This window comes from Nematostella vectensis, chromosome 3, assembly GCF_932526225.1.
Source record: "Nematostella vectensis chromosome 3, jaNemVect1.1, whole genome shotgun sequence".
Classification (NCBI taxonomy): domain Eukaryota; kingdom Metazoa; phylum Cnidaria; class Anthozoa; order Actiniaria; family Edwardsiidae; genus Nematostella; species Nematostella vectensis.
This window is the reverse complement of record NC_064036.1, coordinates 16986733-17006625: the sequence shown is the minus strand read 5'-3', so window position 1 is coordinate 17006625 and position 19893 is coordinate 16986733. Positions and strand designations below refer to the sequence as shown.

Below are 19893 nucleotides of genomic sequence, written 5' to 3'. Positions count from 1 at the left end.
ATGATACTGACATTACCTCATCGTATGATACTGACATAACCTCATGTATGGGACTGACATTACATTACCTCATGTATGGTACTGACATTACCTCATGTAAGATACTGACATTACCTCATGTATGATACTGACATAACCTCATCGTATGATACTGACATTACCTCATGTATGATACTGACATTACCTCATGTATGATACTGACATTACCTCATGTATGATACTGACATTACCTCATCGTATGATACTGACATAACCTCATGTATGGGACTGACATTACATTACCTCATGTATGGTACTGACATTACCTCATGTAAGATACTGACATTACCTCATGTATGATACTGACATAACCTCATGTTTGATACTGACATTACCTAATGTATGATACTGACATTACCTCATGTATGGTACTGACATTACCTCATGTATGGTACTGACATTACCTCATGTATGATATTGACATTACCTCATGTATGGTACTGACATTACCTCATGTTTGATACTGACATTACCTAATGTATGATACTGACATTACCTCATGTATGGTACTGACATTACCTTATGTATGATACTGACATTACCTCATGTATGATAATGACATTACCTCATGTATGATACTGACATTACCTCATGTATGGTACTGACATTACCTAATGTATGATACCGACATTACCTCATGTATGATACTGACATTACCTGATGTATGATACTGACATTACCTCATCATGTATAATACTGACATTACCTTATGTATGATACTGACATTACCGTATGTATGATACTGACATTACCTCATGTATGGTACTGACATACCTCATGTAGTCGCGTACACAGGACGAGCAATGAGCTAACTATGAGTGACTGTACATTTATTCCCAATCCAATATGATTGACTTCAATCGTACAGTGAAACGGTTTGCCGCTGACCAACATCTCCCCCTTATTAACGAAAATTAAATTATAATAAAATAAAACAAACAACGCCTTAACGGTTAACCATAACGTTCTACAGTGTTCCTATGATGGTCCCTGAAGAGTGGTTCTAAACATCAGCTACTTGAGAAGATAATCTTTAAGTCTCTGTGGAGTTTTGACTTCCCTCCCAGATCTTGTCTGTCTTGCCGGGTTGAGCGTTTCCGGTTGTCCTTGGGTGTCTTGAGGCAGAGGTATTTCTACCGCGAGCCCATCCATGGGGTTTGATTTATTGATCTCTTCAGCCTGGTGTGACGAAACCTGGCTTTTGTGTATCTGCGGTGTATTGTGGGTGATCCCTGTGGGCTGACTGAACTGGGCTGGATTGGCGATATAAGGCTCCGATGCTGGGTATCTCATCACCATCATCTGCAGTCGGTCGTCAGTTGGTGGTGGCGCTGCGGGTCTTAACTGGACTCTGTTCCTCCTGATGTTGATTCCGCGCGGAGTTCGTATTGTGTACGACCTTGCTGTTTCATCTTTCTCGACGACTTCACCATAGCGCCATGGTTGCCCGCGTTGATTTGGTCGTGGTTTGGCGTAGGCATAGTTGCCTATGTCAAGAGATCTTTGCTGTGTTCCTGCTGTCTTGTCATAGTACGCTTTCGTTTCACTCCTTTTCTTGACTATTTCCTGTTTTACGGTTTCAAAGTTTACCATGGATGGAGCCAGGAGTTGTTCTGTGGTGGGTAGTGTGGTTCTTGTAAGTCTCAAAAACATGCGTTGCGCTGGCGAGTAGGTGTGACCTTGAGGCGGGGTGTTTCGGTACATCAGCATCGCGTTTTGAAAGTCGTTTGCCTTTTTCAGCATTGATTTTGCGACCTTGACAGCAGCCTCAGCTCTTCCATTGCCTTTTGGGTGATATGGCGACGACGTTGTGTGCTTGAAGCCATAGTCAGCTGAGAACTGTCTTGTATTCCTTGCTTATAAACTGGGGACCGTTGTCAGTATGGCAGTTCACCGGAATGCCATATCTCGCAAAATGTGCCTGAGTTTTCTCGATGACTGTGGGAGCCAGGGTGTCTTCCAGTTTGTCCACTTCAATCCAGTCAGAGAAGTGACAGACCGTGACCCAATAGTTCTGCTTGTCTATTTCACATGTATCCTGGCTGACTATCTCCCATGGTCTAGTGGGTATGGGTAGAGACCGCATGGGTTCCTTTGGGGCTGATTGTCCATATTGGGCACAAGTGCCACAGGATTCACATGCGTCCTGAATTGCTTTCCTCATCCCTGGCCAGAATAGGACTTCACGTGCCATGCGTATGTTGGATTCTGCGCCAAAATGATTTGCGTGTATCTTGTAGAGCATGGTTTTGTACATTGATTGGGTTATCATTACTTGTATGCCTTCGTAGATTATGCCGTTCTGTACTGACAGCTCGTCCCTGTAGCACCAGTAGGGGCGGAGCGAATGTTGCAGGCGTGTTTCGTCTTCTGGCCATCCATGTATGATGACGTCTTGTAAGGCTGCCAATGTAGTATCTTTGCTTGTCTCTTCCCTTATTTGGCTCTCAGTGTTCTCTGTTAGCCTTGGGTTCTTGTCGGTGTCTCTGGCCGCCATCTCTGTGCGGAATACTTCGAAAGATGTTACTTTAGCGGCAATGGGTTGAGGAAGGGCTGCTCTAGAGAGAGTGTCGGCCAGGTAGAGGGTCGGGCCTCTTTTGTAGGTAAGCTTGAATTGATAGAGCTGCAACTTCATGACCATCTTCTGTTAGCGTGCAGGAGCCTTGTTGAGAGGTTTCTTCATGATGGTTTCGAGGGGCTGGTGGTCGGTGTGAACTTCATGATCATCTTCTGTAAGCGTGCAGGAGCCTTGTTGAGAGGTTTCTTCATGATGGTTTCGAGGGGCTGGTGGTCGGTGTGAACTTCATGATCATCTTCTGTAAGCGTGCGGGAGCCTTGTTGAGAGGTTTCTTCATGATGGTTTCGAGGGGCTGGTGGTCGGTGTGAACTTCGATATCTGACTTGCCGTATAGCCACTGGTCAAATTTCTGGAAACCGTTACAGATAGCCAAACACTCCCTCTCGATTTGTGAGTAGCGTTGTTCTGTTGGGCTCATACTTGAGGAAGTGAAAGCCACCGGCTGGAGTTTACCCTCGTCATTGGGTTGGAGCAGAGTTCCACCGACAGCATAGTCACTGGCGTCCGTCTGTAGCACGACTGGCTTGTGAAGATCATAGTAGACTAAGACAGGAGCTGATTAGATCAGTTGTTTTGCTTTCTTGAACGCTCTATCTTGTGCTTCAGTCCAGTTGAAAGTAACGGCGTCCTGGGTTAGCATGCGCAGCGGCTGTATTTCTGTGCTCAGGTTTGGGCAGAACGGCGCGAGATAGTTCACCATTCCAATGAATCGAAGTAGTGCTTGCTTGTTATTTGGTGTTGGCATCTCAGTTATGGCTGTTATCGTGTCTGCATCCGGTTTCATTCCTTCGTCCGAGATTATGGTTCCCATAAATTTGAGCTCTGTCAGCTTGAACTGAAGCTTCTGTGCATTGAGCTTGATATTTCTCGTTTACAGCGTTCCATCAGGGCGACGAATCGTCTGTCGTGATTTTTCTCAGCTTCTTCGAAATATGTCCCTCTCCGAATTCTTGGATGCCGTCTGCGATACATATGATGCCTTCCAGGCCTTCAAGTGCGGTTAACAGTCGCATCTGAAACTCCTCTGATGCGCTCTTGATTCCAAATGGTAGGCGGCGCCAACGGTATCTTACGTATGATGTGTGCATTGTTGTCAGCCATGACGATTCCTCATCGAGAGGAGTGTGTAGAAACCCTTCTTTGACATCAACAAGGGAGAAACATCTCGCTGAACTTAGCTTGTGAAGCTGTTCGTTTAAGGTGGGCATCTGGTGTATTGGGCGATTGATGGCCTTGTTTACTGTTTGGCTTCTTGGGTCTATGCACACTCTGAATTTCTTTGGTGTTTCTCGTATTAGCTCGTTTGAACACCAACTTGTTGGGTCGGTCACCTTGGCGAGGACACCGGCCTTGACATACCGGTCCAGGCCTTTTTTCTCCTTTTCTAGTTTGGCTACTGGTATTCTGTGAACCGGTATTTGAACAGGCTGTATGCTTTTGTCTAACTGGAAGTGTACAGGGGGACCCAAGAATCCGAGTCCTTCAAAGCTGTCGGCGTACTGAGTAAGTATGTCTTCCTTTCTCAGATTGCCCGGTGGCTGGAGGCGGAGGTCTTTTGTAACCCTGATTGGCGCTGAAGGAGAGGGAGTGGGCTGACACGGGTTTGTGGTGATTCCGTGTACTTTAGGAAGGTGGTTGCATTCCAAGGGTGTTTTCGTTTCGTGGGGTGGACGTATGCCGTGCTGACTGACCTCACCTACTTTTGGAGGTGTCGTTTGGAACCCTGGAAGATCTTCGGTCTTGGTGGCAGTGTGGACCACTGACGAGGAAAGGGAATTAATCTCCTCTGCTTGCACCTTGATTAGTCCGAGGAGTTCACTGTCGCTCCCAGAGAGTAGTGCAGGCTTAAGGCCAATGCAGGAGTCTGGTAAGATTTGGAAGACTAGTGTTTCGTACTTGTCCGACTTGTCGCATACCAGTTCTACTTGGCCAACTGGTTGGAGTGGCTTAGAGTTTCCATAGGGGGACAGGAGATATGGGGACAGCTTGATTTCTGCGTCTGGTAGCACTGACTGCAGTGTGTTGTAAGACATCGTGTTGCAGGTAGCTGCTGTGTCGATCTGAAACTTGACCGGTTTGAAAGACGACCCTGTCGTTGAAAGTGGTAGAGTTGTGAAATAGCGCTTTCCCGGGCTTTTGGAGGGGCTGTATGTATCTATGTTGTGTACTTGTGCTTCCAGTGCGTACATATCGAAGCCATAGTCGGGGTTGGGAGCTGAACCATATTGCTGCTCTTCACATATATCGGTGTAATGGACATCCCTTGGTCGAGGCGAGGCGCGGGCACGTGGATAGCCCCGCCGACTGCGCTGGTTATATCCCCTTGCCTGAGGTCTTCCTCTCGCTTGTTGTTGTCGCTGGTTCGAACCGGACGCTTGGGGATTGTGTTCTTCTAAACAGACTCGGGCGAAATGATCATTGCCAGCACACTTAGAACATGACTTGCCGTTGGCGGGGCATTCCTTCCAGGGGTGGGGTCCTCTTCGGTCGCCACACCCAAAGCAGGTTTCTGGATCTCGTCGCAGTTTCATTTGGCTGTGTCTAAGGCCTGTCCAATGTACTTCCTCTTCGATTCCTTTTGCCGACGAGTCAGCGATGAGCTTACTTGTCTTCTTTGCAGATTCTATTGATTTTGCTTCAGAAACCACATCCGTCAAAGTTTTCTTTGAGGTGTCAGGTTTGATGTTTGTTTTCAGCAGCTCTGTTCGCATCTGTTCTTCACTGAGACCAAAGATAAATTTGTCTCGGGATAGTTCGTCGTTGAGCTTTCCATAGCCACAAAGGCTGCTAGCTTGACGGACCTTCACTTCCCATTCTTGTATTGACTCATGTTTCCGCTGACATGACGTCCAGAACTTGAATCGATCGGTCAACAGCGAGCTCCCTGTGGTGCCTGTGTAGTGGGCTCGTAGTTTTTCCATCCAAATCCATGTTTTTTTTTCTTCTCTTCCTCATATTTGTGGCTCGATAGTGTATCTAAGGACGGACAAAGCTTCATCGGGTAGGGAGGATCGCAATGCCGATATTTCTAGAAGGGGGCTCTTGTAGTGTTCCAGGCGTTCTGTTCCGGGGCCTTTTCCCAGGTCCCGATAGTTCGCTTGTATGCAGTAATCGTTGAATCGGAGCTCGAAGTTTTTGGAATTTTCGCTAATATTTCCGGCCTGCTTTAGCTCCGGTCTCTTCGGGTTCGACATATCCCACTTCTGACACCAAGTCGCGTACACAGGACGAGCAATGAGCTAACTATGAGTGACTGTACATTTATTTCCAATCCAACATGGCGGACTTCAATCGTACAGTGAAACGGTCTGCCGCTGACCAGCAGACCGCTGACCAACAATGTATGATACTGACATTACCTCATGTATGATACTGACATTACCTCATGTATGGTACTGACATTACCTCATGTATGATACTGACAGTACCTCATGTATGATACTGACATTACATTACCTCATGTATGATACTGACATTACATTACCTCATGTATGATACTGACATTACCTCGTGTATGATACTGACATTACCTCGTGTATAATAATGGCATTACCGGAAATGGCATGTACCTCATGAATGTGATACTGAAATTACCTCAAGGTGACAACGAAAATATCATGAATAACGTGAAGTGCGGAGACAAATACGGGATCCTTGCTGGTCAGAAGATCTCTATTCTGTGTAATCCTCGGATGAACGGCAGATATGTGGGAATAAGGCTCATTGGTTGGGATGCGCTAACTCTTTGCGAGGTCGAGGTCTACACACGAGGTGAGCAGTCCTGGTTAATTGACGTCTGTGTTTTTATTTTTTGTTGTTCCTTTGCACCCCGGGGGGATACTTAAAGTCCTTGTTAGATTGTTATATTTGGTCGATTCTGTATATTTTTATCTTCAAAATGGTATGTGCGTCACGCGAATAACCCAAATCTGCAATATTGAGGTGTTTTGGTCAACATTCGGAAAAAAGGCCGTGAACTGGAAGGCCCGGGTCCAGTCATTTGTGACGTAGATCGAGATGTCAATCAAAATACATAAGAAAATATATGCTCGCTAAGCTACTTCCCCTCTGTCTTCTTAGTTAATTGCCGAAGATCATTGTGTGGTTACAAGTTTTACCATCATCTTAATATCTCAACCTGGAAGTCAACTGATTATTTAACTTAAAGACACTAATTTTCGTACACTTTATTAGGTTTATAAATTTGCTTCGACTATTTATACAACAGGAACCAAAGAACGATAACCACGCTGCGTTTTTTTTTTACGCTCACGTACAATACATTATTTAATACATATTGATATCTAATTTCCGAGCGAGTAACTTATCGAACTAAGCGATATTACTCAATAAAGTATCAGATTTCAATCAAGCATGATTCTTTTGAGTCAAACCTTTTGTCTTCAAATACAAACAATTAATAAAGAGTTACCACTCCCTAACAAACATGGAGGCAAAAAGGTAGAGCCTATAACAAGGGTATGCTTTGTACCAGACCAACTATGTACAGTGTAAGAGTGTAAAGCTCAGAGGATGGGGTGGGGATGTGATTACTCCCATAAAAAAGAGGGTGAACGTCGGCAAAAGCCCCCCCCCTCCCCCCGCAAAATCAAGGGCATAGCTCTTTGGGTGTGGTCAACACCAATTCTTAACCTCTAAATATGTCGTATGTCTGAGATGTCGTATCTTGATTTTTTCTAGAAAATGTTGCAAAGAATAAAACAGCCTCCCAATCCTCAAGTTTTTCTGGTGGGTATGCGTATAGAGCCGTTGACGGCGACCTGACACCTTTATATGGCAGTGGTCAAATGTGCAGTCACACAAATAACGGTGACGCTAAACCTTGGTGGATGGTGGACCTCGGTACCAGTACACATGTGACAGAGGTCTACATAGTTAACAAAGAAGACAATAAAGATAACAGGCTTAGGAGCTTCGAGCTTAGGATTGGTGAGTATGACAAATTGAATGCTTAAGCAAAAATCCTAGTTAAAAGGGCTTTCCGGATCCCAAAAAGTAGCGATATGTTAATCCATTGAATCAAGAAAGCATAGTTATCTTATGCTCTCTTGATTGAATACAAAGTTGGTTGTATTTTGGCATCTTTAAAATTTAATTCCGCTCGTTAGGAACCCATGATTTCAGCTTTGAGTTGACGTTTGTTTTAATTCCAAATGTTCAAGCCAATGAAAAAAACAGTAGGGCGATAGGCGAGAAAGTTACCAGAGGCGTTGCCAGGGGGTGGCACAGGCCCCCCCTCCTTTTAGCAAGTAAATGTATGAGAATATCTACAATACAGGAAAAAAGGACCTTTAGGGCCTCTCCTGAAAGTTCTTGAAAGGACCTTTTGGGCCCTCCTGTTAAAAATCCTGGCTATGCCGCAGATTACGGTTACGTTAAAAATACTGGACTTGCCTTTTTGCATTTTAGGGGAAGACGGAACACGCGGTGGAGTTTCTAACCCGAAGTGTGGTGACGTGTACGCGATACCGGACGCTCGGGTCCGGTCCATCTACTGCATACCTGCCATGCCAGGCAGATACCTAACCATCAAGTCTAATGTCCCATTGCTCACGCTATGCGAGGTGGAGGTCTACACTACGAAACAAGGTAAATCATTAATGATAGCAAATACCAATAATACAAACCTAGAAAATTCGGAGTGGAGTCACGTTGGTCGTCTTTGTTTCCTTGGTCCAGCTCAGAGGAGGCAATATCAGTAATTTATTTAGCCTTCGCTGCATCCCCCCACCCCCCACCCCCTCTGCGCCTTTTGCACTAAATTGCAATCATACTAAAATAGCAACAATGCAGAAGTTTCTTTTACAGTGTATTATGTGTAGGAAAATAGCCCGCGAAATTCGAAAATGTGATTAAACGATAAGTGGGCAAGTTAGCAAATCTCCCAAACTCCCAAGCAGACACACCACGCATGTTCTGTGGAACTGAATTTATCAACATTGCGTTTTGTTCAAGCTTGTTCGTTTTCCGCGGTCGGAGTGTCAGACAAAACAGTTATCCCTGATGCTAGACTAACTGCGAGTTCTAAGTGGGATGATGATTACGCTCCATCGAAAGCTCGTCTGCATTTTACTGGTGTATGGGTGCCTAGAGATAACTCTCCCTGGTTAAAGGTGGATCTTGGGGCGTTACACGAAGTTTGTGCAGTTGCGACACAAGGAGATCCTGATCCTAATGATAAAGAATGGACTAAGCGATATAAAATCGAAATATCAACAGATGGCGCCGTTTGGAGTTATATTAACAAAGCTCAGGTGAGAAGCGGACACAAAGAAATAGCGTGCAACTGATAGATGATGATAGCGGGAAAGTGCGCGTCCCTTAAAGCAGCTATAATTATCGTTATTCCTGATTATTTTTTTTGCTGGGATTATTATCTTTGGCTTTTTAGTTTTACCTTTTCTCGAAAATGACTATTCATATGGAACAGAGGAACCTCTATATCAGGACACCCTCGGGATCAAAAAGTCCGTAAAGGGAAGTGTCCTCTCAATTGTGGTTTTATTCATCAAGTTTGACTATAAAACAAGGGACTTTGGAAAATGACATATAGAGATTGTCCGGTTGGAGGTTATATTAAATATTTCCTTTGTTTTTAATCTTCAAAATTCTCTTGGACCTATTATCAATCATTTTTAATTAGCAAGTTTAAATAATCAATTTGCTGAGTTTTTGCTGATTAAATCTCGCCATTTTCAAATATGTCGAGTTTTAGTGAATTTTCATCACAGAGGGAAGCATTCCAATGCTTTTAGGTGAACACTGTAAAGGCTCGTCTACACGAGCAAATTTTAGATGGCAAATGTGTATGTGGCAATTTTTATTTGCTCGTGTAGATGATCAAATTTGGGAAATTTTTATGTGGCAAATGCATTTGTCGAAAAGCCAACGTTTGCCTTTATTTGGCAAATAAAAATTGTTAAATATCGAAATTTGTCCTTGTGGACGAGACGCCACATAGAATGTGGCGAGTATTTTGAATTCAGTAGACCCCAGTCTCCGTAAAGTAGACCCAGTCTCCACCATTGGCGCATCCAAACATGGTGGCCTCCGGGAAAGGATGGACAGATAAACTTGTTTCCTTATTGTTACCGGAAGAAGTTATGAAATCCATCGAGGTCCGTTATTCTTAATTCTTCAACAAGATTAGTCGCTAAGCCCTGTGCTTCTCTACGACTTTTCCAAGCCTTCACCCAACATTTTCTCGTTTTTTTTTCTATTTTATACATCGTCATAACAGCGGCTATTGCTGCAGCATTTCTTCTCATTCGTCGTGTATCATGGGCGCCATCTTTTTTTGTACCCTAGCCTTTATTTTGTATGTTTGTATGCTCTCCGCTGTACAAAATCATTACTGACGCAAATTGACAACAAATATTTGTCGACCATCTACAAGAGCAAATAAAAATTGCCACATAAATTTGCCACATAAAATGTGCTTGTGTAGACGGGCCTTAAGAATTGCGGCTTGCATCATTTGATCATTTTAAGCAATTACTTTTCCGCAAATCAGGTTTCATCTTTGTCAGATGATTTGACATGGAGCTTTCACCGCTCTCATAGAGCTCTCATCGTGCGCCTGAAAGATTGTAAACAAATTTACGTTTTTTTTTCTACGAAATGAGACTTTATTACTTGTTCTTTGTACGAAGTACAAAGAAAACCGCGGTCCACGGTCCACGCGGTCCGCGGACAAATTTTTATTTCACTCCAGTCGTATTGTGATATACAGTGTCCAAAATCATCCACCCTATTCGGCCTCAAGTCCCTTTTCGTGATATTGATGACTCGCTCCTTTTGCGTGGATTTTTTTTTCCGGATTAATTAAGACTGTATAGTGGTTACACTTGTACCGAGTTTTGGTAGCTGCTTTGGAGGTGACTTTGGGTTGAAAGAAAAACATAGATGCATGGTATCATCAGGGATTATACAAATAATTAAAGTATCCAGTCTGTGTTAACGTTTTCTCAATTCTTTTTCTCAATTAATTCAACTCACCAGCGGAGAGCGGTGCGCATGCGGAGGGGCGGGCCACCAAATTCGTGTTACGCCACAGGGCTCCCGCTCGATCACCAAAAAACTAAGTCGCCAAGTTAACCATATTTGTATACACCTATTTCAAAAAACGTTGTTAGTGCAAGCGGCAAATGGCGATTGACAAATAAAACCGAGTTTTCAAAAATGTGTGTTTTTTAAATTCAGAAAAATAAAACATACGATTATCTATTAAAAGGAATTGAGGTATGGTTTGCCATCGCTTGAGTTTATTTAACACCTTCATTTTTACGTATAATCACTATCTATAACAGGCCCGTACCCGAAGGGGGGGGGGGGGGGGCGCAGGGGGTGCGAACCCCCACCCCCCCCCCCCCCCCCCCCCCCATACACAAACACACACAACGGTTGAAAGTCCACTTTCGGATTTCGCACCCCCAAGAAAAATCCTGGGTACGGGCCTGCAATAATCACTAGTCGTATAACTGCCACTTGGCAATTGCCATCCACCATTTGCACTGACAACCTCACAAACTATATCTATGGAGCTCCTCGGTACCGGCTCCATTTATTTACGGATTTTTTTTCTGTAGATATTCAGCGGCAACAGAGACGGGATTAGTATCGTCAAACACAACTTCCCTGATCCTCAGCTTGCGCGATTTGTCCAGTTTCTGCCAATTGAAAAACATAGATATTACGCCATGAGAATGGAAGTATATGGACGCCCTAAAGGTATAACGCAAGACTTTGAAGAACAATTGAAGGAATTTTGTGGATCGCTGTTTCGGCTTTATGGGAGTTTGATAACTAGTAAACGCCAGGTTTTACGACGAATTTACTCCTGCTCCTGGAGCTATTTGACCCGAATTATTCCCTGATTAACTAAGATGGCATTATCCTACCATTTTCATACCGTGCCTGGCCGTAATAATTCGAATTTGGAATTAAAACTAATTAAGAAATTGTAGGAAATTGAGAACAAAAACAACTTTTCTGATATTTCAGTGATCACGATACAAGAGTCAAGAACAAATAACTATGCTTTGTTCCTTGTTGCCAGAATGTTTCACCGCTCTCGGACTTGAATCCGGCAGCATCCCATCTTCCCGCGTGACCGCGTCCTCTAAAATAAACAACTCCCACGCAGCCAATAACGGGCGCCTATACGGAGCCTCGTCCTGGTGCAGCGTGACGTCAGGGCCTTCAGAATTTCTACAGGTGGACCTGGGTTCGGTGTATACGGTCACCGGGGTGGCCACCCAGGGTGATGTAGGAAATAAGTACTGGGTCAAGAACTACAGGGTGGTCTACAGTTATGACGGCCTGCGGTGGTTGGGGTACAGGGACCAGGAGATGCCATCAGACAAGGTGTCACTACACAGGAAATCTAGCAATTTGCAATTTTTCATAACAATAATTGTAGTTACGAATGCGGGGTTTTCTGTTTGAAACCTTTTAGTTGTGATTTTTAATCCTCTAATCGGTATGAACTTGTGGAACCATTACAAGGAGGGAGAGCAGATATACACTTTATCTTCCTGGCTTATAATGAATCTATTCAATCCGCTATAATCAATAAGCTATAGGCGGAAAACCGCATTTTTGGCGAGTAGCTCTGCGGTTTAAATTAACCCTAGTAGACGCTATTGTCAACGTTCATGATTTAAGTTAAGCTTCTTATAGCTTGCGGAAAAGCTTCACTATTCATTGCACTATTTTGCAGGTATTTACTGGAAACGAAGATGAGAAATCTGTTCGTGCAAATTATTTTAAAGTACCGCTCGCAGCGCGCTTTGTCAGACTGATGCCGACGGCAAGAAAAGGCGCAAACTGCGTGCGGATGGAGTTATATGGATGCAGCACATGTAAGTGCACTTAACCAACTTGATATCCCTTGTAGTAAAGACATGGCTAGCAAAAATCAAATGGTTATCAAGTACAGTATTAAGTTGAACGTTATTCGGTCATATTTAGGGTTTCTTTCTCACACAAGTCCAGACGCAACACTTAAGAACCTGCCAGACCCAAGCGCAAGCACATGCAATAAAGCATATTTCTAATATGAAAATTAAGAAACGCAAGCGCAAATTCGCCTACATTTTAATGGCTTTTGTACTTGGTGCACGAATGGAGGTGAGCTGTGTAATTTGGCCCTAATTACAAGTAAAAAAAAAATGTTACCGAAAGAATGCATTGAAATATATATAATTTTTTATAGACATTATCCCTGTGATCGAGCCAATCAGCGATCAAACACTACCCACATCACGCGATGGCCATACCGATATCACGTGCTCTGCACGTGGCTACGGTAGCCTAATAGGTTTTGAATGGTATTCGTCTGGGAAAGAGATGACGCAACTATCGCAGGGGATCTCTCGCTTGCCTACACGAGCCACCAGCGTGCTTCGGGTCAACTACACATCCGCTGATCACGTGCTTAAGTCCTTCACGTGCCGTGCTCCTAGTGGAAGAGATGTACCTTGCTCACGCAATATCACGTGCTATGCGAGCTACCCCGGGTTGCCTGGAGGCGGGATGGTTGCAAGTCACGTGACCGTTGGGACGACTCTAAGTGAGTGATATCTAATTGAAGGTGCAGGGCCTTTATTTGCGCTTGTGAACAGTATTTTATTACTATTTCTATTTCTCTGTTTAAAAAATCCCACTGGGATTGACAACGATAAAATTTACATTAATATTCTATTAATCCTTTATAGGACTCTTTTTTAAAAAAATAGGCATCCCTCTTATTTATGTTACCAAGCTATCTTATCACATTGCATGCAAATGAACATGGAGAAATCGAATAGCCCAATTTCTAGTTCCACTATGACCGCTGGACTTACAGACTAAGGACGCATAAATACAGTGTAAGCCTCGACTTGAGGCAAATTTCATGCGCATAACAGCGAGAATCCTCTGGAACTTGGAATAAAACAAAGCAAAAACCTGTGAATACTTCATGATCCCGCTTGTATTTGCAATCGATTCAATTGAAACCGAGGCTTGCATTGTATTTATGCGTCCTCAGTGCCTATGACCAGCAGGCACCGTGGACCTCGAAACTGGACTACTGGTTCATTTGCGTGTATTTGCAGTTGGAATGGCGCACGGCGTTTCCCCAAGACCTGATGTATTTTGTACTAAATGTTTTAATCAAGGATTGCCTAGTAACCCAAGGGATGTGAGAGCTACTGATGTGGGACCACGGTCAGCAACTCTTTCCTGGTCAGCAGTAATTCCTGGTGATGGCGAAGGCCCAGTAATCTCACACGTGATCAACTTCGTCAATACGAGTGGTCCAATCACGATAGACTCTCCCCTACCGCAAACGAGGCTCCGCTTGACGTACCTTGCCCCGTATACACACTACAAGGCCAAGGTCAGGGCATCCAGCAAAGTGGGGAATGGCGAATGGAGCGCGGAACTAGATTTCAGGACCAGTCAAGCAGGTAGTGGACATCCCTATAACTACCATTTTTGTTTGCTTTAATTTACAACTCTCATTGTGATAGTACAATGCTCATTGGATGGTTTATAAGAATCAATGATAGGAAGAGATTTTATTTACACTCAAAGTCTTGAAACGAATATGGAATTGATAATTCTTCGCCTGACTTCGCTTCATGCTGTTTGAGTAAGGCAAACTTTCCGCTTCGTTTATTTCTTTCAGAGCCGTAGCAGGCCACGTAAGATTGGGGGCAGAATAAAGTGACGTAGCAGGCCTCTCTTACCCCACAATTTCAATAAATAACTATTCAATTCGTAAGCTATGGGTATCTAGCTATCAGAATCTGTGGTCAAACCTTTTGTGTAGTGAGTCGATTTTTTTACACCCCTCCTCCTCGACTAAATTGGAGCCGCACGATAAAGAAACATTGGGGAAAATATTGGGCACAGCCACGCCCCTACTGGTCATTTCCTTATAATTTTTTTAAATATTGGGGGGGGGCACACGCCCCCAGTGCCCCACCCTCTGCTATGGCCCTGTCTTTGTAGCCATTTTGATTTGACTATGGGAACATTTATTTCCTATTAGAAAATACATTCTAGAAATGGTTTGGAATGAGCGATTAATTATCTTCTTGACATTTTCCCACAGCTCCGAGTGAGCCTCTCGGTCTATCATATTCTCTGGGTAAACCTCAGGGATTTCTCCCGCCAATCATGACATTGTCATGGCAACCACCATCTCAATCGAATGGCATCATCACGGGCTACTTAATCATCTATAACTACTCAAGCACCTTTGACCCTGCTTGCAAAGGTCACGTGACTTTCCGAGGCCCGGGCCAAGTTGAGAAGCACTCTTTGCTCATGCGCGGGGCTTTCACGTACGTGATATCAGTACAGGCGATAACGGTAGCCATTGGACCTCCTTCTGTTATTGTTACTATTACTACACCAGAATACGGTATGTTATGATATGACACTAGCTTATCAAGCTATTAGGAACCTACAGGTCGATAACGAAAATCGAGCAAACCAAAATATCAAAAAAAAAAAAAAATGAACAAGCAATTCTCGGCTGAATGGAACATTCAAGAAAACAAATTTGACTAGGCCAAGCGAAAAAGAAATTTGTTAGATATCAAAATGCTCGATATACTTTGAACCTTAAAGCCCTACCTGCACGAGCAATTTTTAGTTGGCAACTATAATTGACCGTGTAGAGATATTGTCAATGTTCATTTGTTGACATCTACACACTTGGGCACATGGCCAACAACAAGGGGCTTTATAACGCACTAGGGCTAAGTTCCAACGTCGTATTATCCATGAGCCGTATTCAATGCAAATGCATGCAAATGAAGATGAAACAATCGACTTGATTCATTTGCATGCATTTGCATTGAAAACGGCTCATGGATAATACGACGTTGGAACTTAGCCTAATACTTCGCTAACCCATAATGGCACGAGATTCTATCAAAACAACAACTTTTATCTCTTTTTCACCTTTTCACTTATAAAAACCACTAACAGCGAGTGCATTTTGTGTAGTTCCGAGCTCTGCGCCCGCGAACATCACTGTCCTGCATACAGCGGATGGCTCCAATCACACCATCATCTGGAATGCAATTCCGCCAGAACAAAGCAACGGTCACGTGACAGTTTATGAAATCACGAGTACAAGAGTTTTAACCAATCAGTCACAAGCACTTGATTATTCGGACTTGTCATCAAAATCATTCAACACATCGATGACGTCAGTTACACTACGCGGGCTTCCTGCGTGCTCATTCTATGACGTCATAGTTCGTGGTTTTACCAAAGTCGGCCCAGGCCCGTATAGTGACATAATGCGTCTCGAAACTTCAGGTAGGAACTTTGATACTTTTAGAGTGACAATGGCTGATTATTACTAAAGCAAATGTATAATACAATTGATTCAATTATTCAACAGCTTACAAATTTTATTACAGGACAGCCCTTATACTCTAAGCTGAAAGCAATCTCTTGATAGAACAATACGAATAGTATACGCGTTTTTAGAATCCAAGAATCCAGCTGCATATATTTTTCGATTTTACATACGGATATAGAGGAAGGGACTGGGGAAGAGGAGAAGGAGGAGTGGGCTGAAATCTTCCACTTTATTCCAATTTAAAGGGCCACACACTCACAGTTTTCGGATATATGGGAATAGACCGAGCTCACTTGACAATAAACAACAACCTCACTTGTTTCCATGATAACATGCTCGGGCATTTCTCCAGACGTCACACAAGATCTTTCCGACCTTGTCCTAGTTCTCATAATACCACCAGACTTGTGGTGGAAAAGGGCGGGTGGACATGAGTTTGGACCTTTTCATTATACCACAGTGACGTAGCAGGCCTCAAAATATTGGAGGGGCATGATAAAGAAACATTAAGAAAATATTGGGGGCACAGCCACGCCCCTACTGGTCATTCCCTTATAACTTTTTAAAATATTGGGGGGGGGGGGCACGTGCCCCCAGTGCCCCACCCCCTGCTACGGCTCTGTACCTCATACAAAAGTTTGCTAAAAAGGGTGGATTTACCCGCCCATCCAATTTATCGACCTGCATTCACCTCTGCTGTAATTCTTCTTGGTGTCGGTTACAGAGCCTGACGCTCCAAAGGGCTTAGTCGTGGCGGGTTCCACAAAAAGAGAGGTCGACCTTGAGTGGACGGCACCCGACACAAAGGGGGCCTCCATAGAATGTTACAAGGTAAAACACCGATGAATTTTATTAGCTTTCAGTGGCTGGCTAGGATCGGCGGATCGTTTAGTCATTTTTCCTTAGCTTTTAGGTGAGGTTTGGTGAATTTTAGGTTGGCGGACTTGGTCCTTTAGTCGGGTTAGCTGGTCGTTTGTAGTTAGATGGTTGATCATACCTCCATTGATATTTGCGGACCAGTTGGTCGTCTCTAGCCAGTCCGTGAGGACAGCCGGTTCATTTTCATTTTGACAATAGTGTTTTTTTTGGCTTATTATTGCAGCTCTTTGTAGGCAAGCGATATGAAACATAGACCATACCATTCAACGCCTGGTTATTTAGTTGGTCTGACAATTTTATTGATACGTCATTGCAGCTGTTAATAGACTAGTGATATGAACAAGGACCAAAACATTCGATTCCTCTGTCATATCCCAGATCTCTCTGCGTGGTTCCAAGCCATACGATTCATCGTTTTCTGATAACGCGATTCGTGTTCTGAGTGCCGGAAGCGTGACGTCACACAGGGTACCCAACCTTGTCCCTGGTACCCGATATGACCTGCGCATTCAAGCGGTCACCGAGTGTGGGGACGGCGAATACAGTGCGACCGTACTTGCCGAGACGCTGATAGATAGTAAGGCTAAGTTCAAACGTCGTATTCAATGCAAATGAATGCAAATGAAGATAAAACAATCGACTTGATTGCTTTGCAAGGGACACTAATACCATGCGGCGATGCTTTGGGGAAGGGCATGAGTATTAGAGAAGGGGCTCACTATGAAGTATGTCTGCCCCGTCCCTGTCTGTAGGTATTTGGCACATACAAGCTATGATCCAACTAGTGTGTATGAACAACAAGGAATTTCTAGTATTGATTTAAACAGTTTAAAGATAAGCAAAGTTGCTAAAAATCACTGATTGTCGAAGAAACTATATATTATGCTCCTTATGGGGAGCGACCCTACAGAGAGGGAAGGCTTATTTGGAAGTCTTGGTTCTAGAAGGGATCCGAGCGGTTAAACAAATTGAGCGTTAAAATGGCTCTGACGGTATTTAATTATGCTTGTAGATCCTTTGGCTCCTGTAGTACCTTACATGCAGCTATTGAACGGCACCAACACAGGGCACGTGAACGTCACTCTGTGGCCGGTGAAGCCTACAAATGGACCGATAAGGTGAGAGAGTATGCCAAGCAACCGTTAACAGCTGCACACTGCATGAATGTAGAGGGTAGGGGTACTCATGATTAAAAGGTAGTCCTCTTTTTAGAGCTCTAGTATTTGACACCTTACTTTTGTTTTTGTCCAATAAGACAAACTGTATAAAGAAATGCGAAATAGCCAGTTTTAAGAAGAAGTTTCCCTAAAACATCCGATTGAAATGGATGCTTTCTTAGACCTGATATTTTGTAGGATGATAATATGGCTGACTGAAACACTGTGCTATCAATATCTCTTAGCTTTTATCATGTCCTTGTTGAGGACGTGACAGACCAACGTGTGCGCAAGCGCAGAGAGATAGCGAAAGAGTATTCTGTCGCGGCTGAGCTTTCTGCGGATGCTGTTGACCCAGGCGCAGTGTTCACTATTGGTGACGGCAAGATTTATGGTATTTACAAGAACATCCCTCTGCAGAGAGGAAAGAAATACAAGGTTTACGAAAGAGCTGTTACTGTAACACCAGAGGTAACATTTCATTTGATTATACAATTGTTTATCTGTTCAAAGTTTTACGTGTGGTAACTATTATAATTTTGATGAAGCAAAAACGATGTTTTATGGGTCACCTGATAAGTGGGTTAGTGGTGTTGTATAACAATGTGGCCGACGAAGATGTTATTTTATAGTAGTGGCCGCGTGAGAGGCTGGAGCCATCCTTACTTTTTGCCATTTTCCCTTTAGCTTAGTGTTGGCCTTGGTGATCCTGGATCCTTTAAGTAGGGTAATCCGCGGCCCGTTTAAAGATGATGATAATATTTTTATTACTAATGATAATAATGACGATGATGGTGATGATGATGACAATTACCGGTGGTGATAGTAATTGTTGTGGTTTAAAAGTGATTACCAGTGGTAAACATAGTGGTTGACATGGTTATAAACATGGTGGCGATGATAACGATGCTGATGATAATGATAGGGTAATGATGATGATGGCGATCATGGTGGTAAGGATGTTGATGATTTATGATGCCAATTATATGATTGCGTAAGTTGTGGAATACTTGCGAGGATTTTTTGTTAAAACTGTATTCTTTTTCCACAGGTTACACTAACGGGAAAAGAGGCAGTTATTGCAAGCATATCAATGCCAAAAGGTAGTTTTGAAAGATATTCCCATGTGTCTTGTATTCGGCCATCATTTCATGTTTATCCTGTTCTTATCATCTAGAAATAGCAGTGCCGCAGATGAAAGCTCAGACGAGCGGGGCACAGATGGCGGCTTATGTAGTTCTCCCATTGCTTATCATTGCCATTGTCGCAGCTTTAGTCGTCATCTGGAAAAGGTCAATCCTAAAATACGCAATCTAATATCCCAATAACTTGCTTTCTTGATTTTTTTTGCTTGCTTGTTTGTTTGTGCTTTATTTCTTGCCTGTCTGTATGCTTGCCTTCTTGTCATTGCTTTGCTTTTTTGGTTGTATGTCTTTGCGTCCTTGCTTGCTTGTTGTTGTTGTTATTTTTGTTTTTTCCTTCTTTCTTGCTCTTTTATCGTACAAATACTTTCACCCTTTTTACTTCTTGCCACTCTCTCTGTCAGCTCCCTTTGATCGATTAATACTAGCAATAATACATAACTATTTATTTTAGGCGTAGGCGTAGGCGTAGGCGTCCCCCTCCATCCAAGACGGACAGTGTCTTGCTTGATCAGGATGATGACATTTCCGCTGTTACCACAGGAGCAATCGAGCTCGGGATCACATCTTACATCTACGATAAGGGTGAGCCAGGTAGGTACCATCTTACATCTACGATAAGGGTAAGCCAGGTAGGTACCATCTTACATCTACGACAAGGGTGGGCCAGGTAGGTACCATCTTACATCTACGATAAGGGTGAGCCAG

The 19893-nt window shown here is 43.4% G+C and overlaps 2 protein-coding genes across 5 annotated transcripts in view; one reads left to right on the top strand and one right to left on the bottom strand.

Moving 5' to 3' along the window:
• The window catches only part of LOC5514256 (receptor-type tyrosine-protein phosphatase S-like), a 68151-nt gene that overhangs the window by 27769 nt on the left and 20489 nt on the right, over positions 1 to 19893 (top strand). For 2 of the 4 annotated variants that reach the window (XM_048724745.1, XM_048724742.1), the window contains 18 exons: positions 6218 to 6388; positions 7319 to 7567; positions 8048 to 8227; positions 8594 to 8892; positions 11227 to 11368; positions 11697 to 12004; positions 12360 to 12501; positions 12855 to 13211; positions 13801 to 14091; positions 14742 to 15053; positions 15644 to 15961; positions 16732 to 16838; positions 17265 to 17463; positions 17899 to 18004; positions 18289 to 18514; positions 19095 to 19146; positions 19221 to 19335; positions 19640 to 19779. In XM_048724745.1, coding sequence (XP_048580702.1) covers positions 6218 to 6388; positions 7319 to 7567; positions 8048 to 8227; positions 8594 to 8892; positions 11227 to 11368; positions 11697 to 12004; positions 12360 to 12501; positions 12855 to 13211; positions 13801 to 14091; positions 14742 to 15053; positions 15644 to 15961; positions 16732 to 16838; positions 17265 to 17463; positions 17899 to 18004; positions 18289 to 18514; positions 19095 to 19146; positions 19221 to 19335; positions 19640 to 19779 — 3714 coding nt within the window. The remainder of the gene's footprint in view (positions 1 to 6217; positions 6389 to 7318; positions 7568 to 8047; positions 8228 to 8593; positions 8893 to 11226; positions 11369 to 11696; positions 12005 to 12359; positions 12502 to 12854; positions 13212 to 13800; positions 14092 to 14741; positions 15054 to 15643; positions 15962 to 16731; positions 16839 to 17264; positions 17464 to 17898; positions 18005 to 18288; positions 18515 to 19094; positions 19147 to 19220; positions 19336 to 19639; positions 19780 to 19893) is intronic. The other 2 variants (XM_048724743.1, XM_048724744.1) reach the window with 2 other exon arrangements.
• Positions 856 to 5952, bottom strand: LOC116606358. Its single transcript, XM_048724751.1, has 2 exons — positions 4724 to 5952; positions 856 to 1579 (listed from the first exon to the last, which is right to left on the bottom strand). Exons 1-2 carry the CDS (start codon positions 5536 to 5538, stop codon positions 1054 to 1056), a joined length of 1341 nt encoding a protein of 446 aa, XP_048580708.1. The 5' UTR covers positions 5539 to 5952; the 3' UTR covers positions 856 to 1053.

What these genes read in the sequence shown, in the direction of transcription:
- LOC116606358 (XM_048724751.1), bottom strand. Translation starts at nt 5,538, where the DNA reads ATGGAAAAACTACGAGCCCACTACACAGGCACCACAGGGAGCTCGCTG. An exon ending in AAGCGCTATTTCACAACTCT is followed by an intron (nt 1,580 to 4,723) that starts ACCACTTTCAAC and finishes AAGGAGTGAAAC; the next exon opens with GAAAGCGTACTATGACAAGA.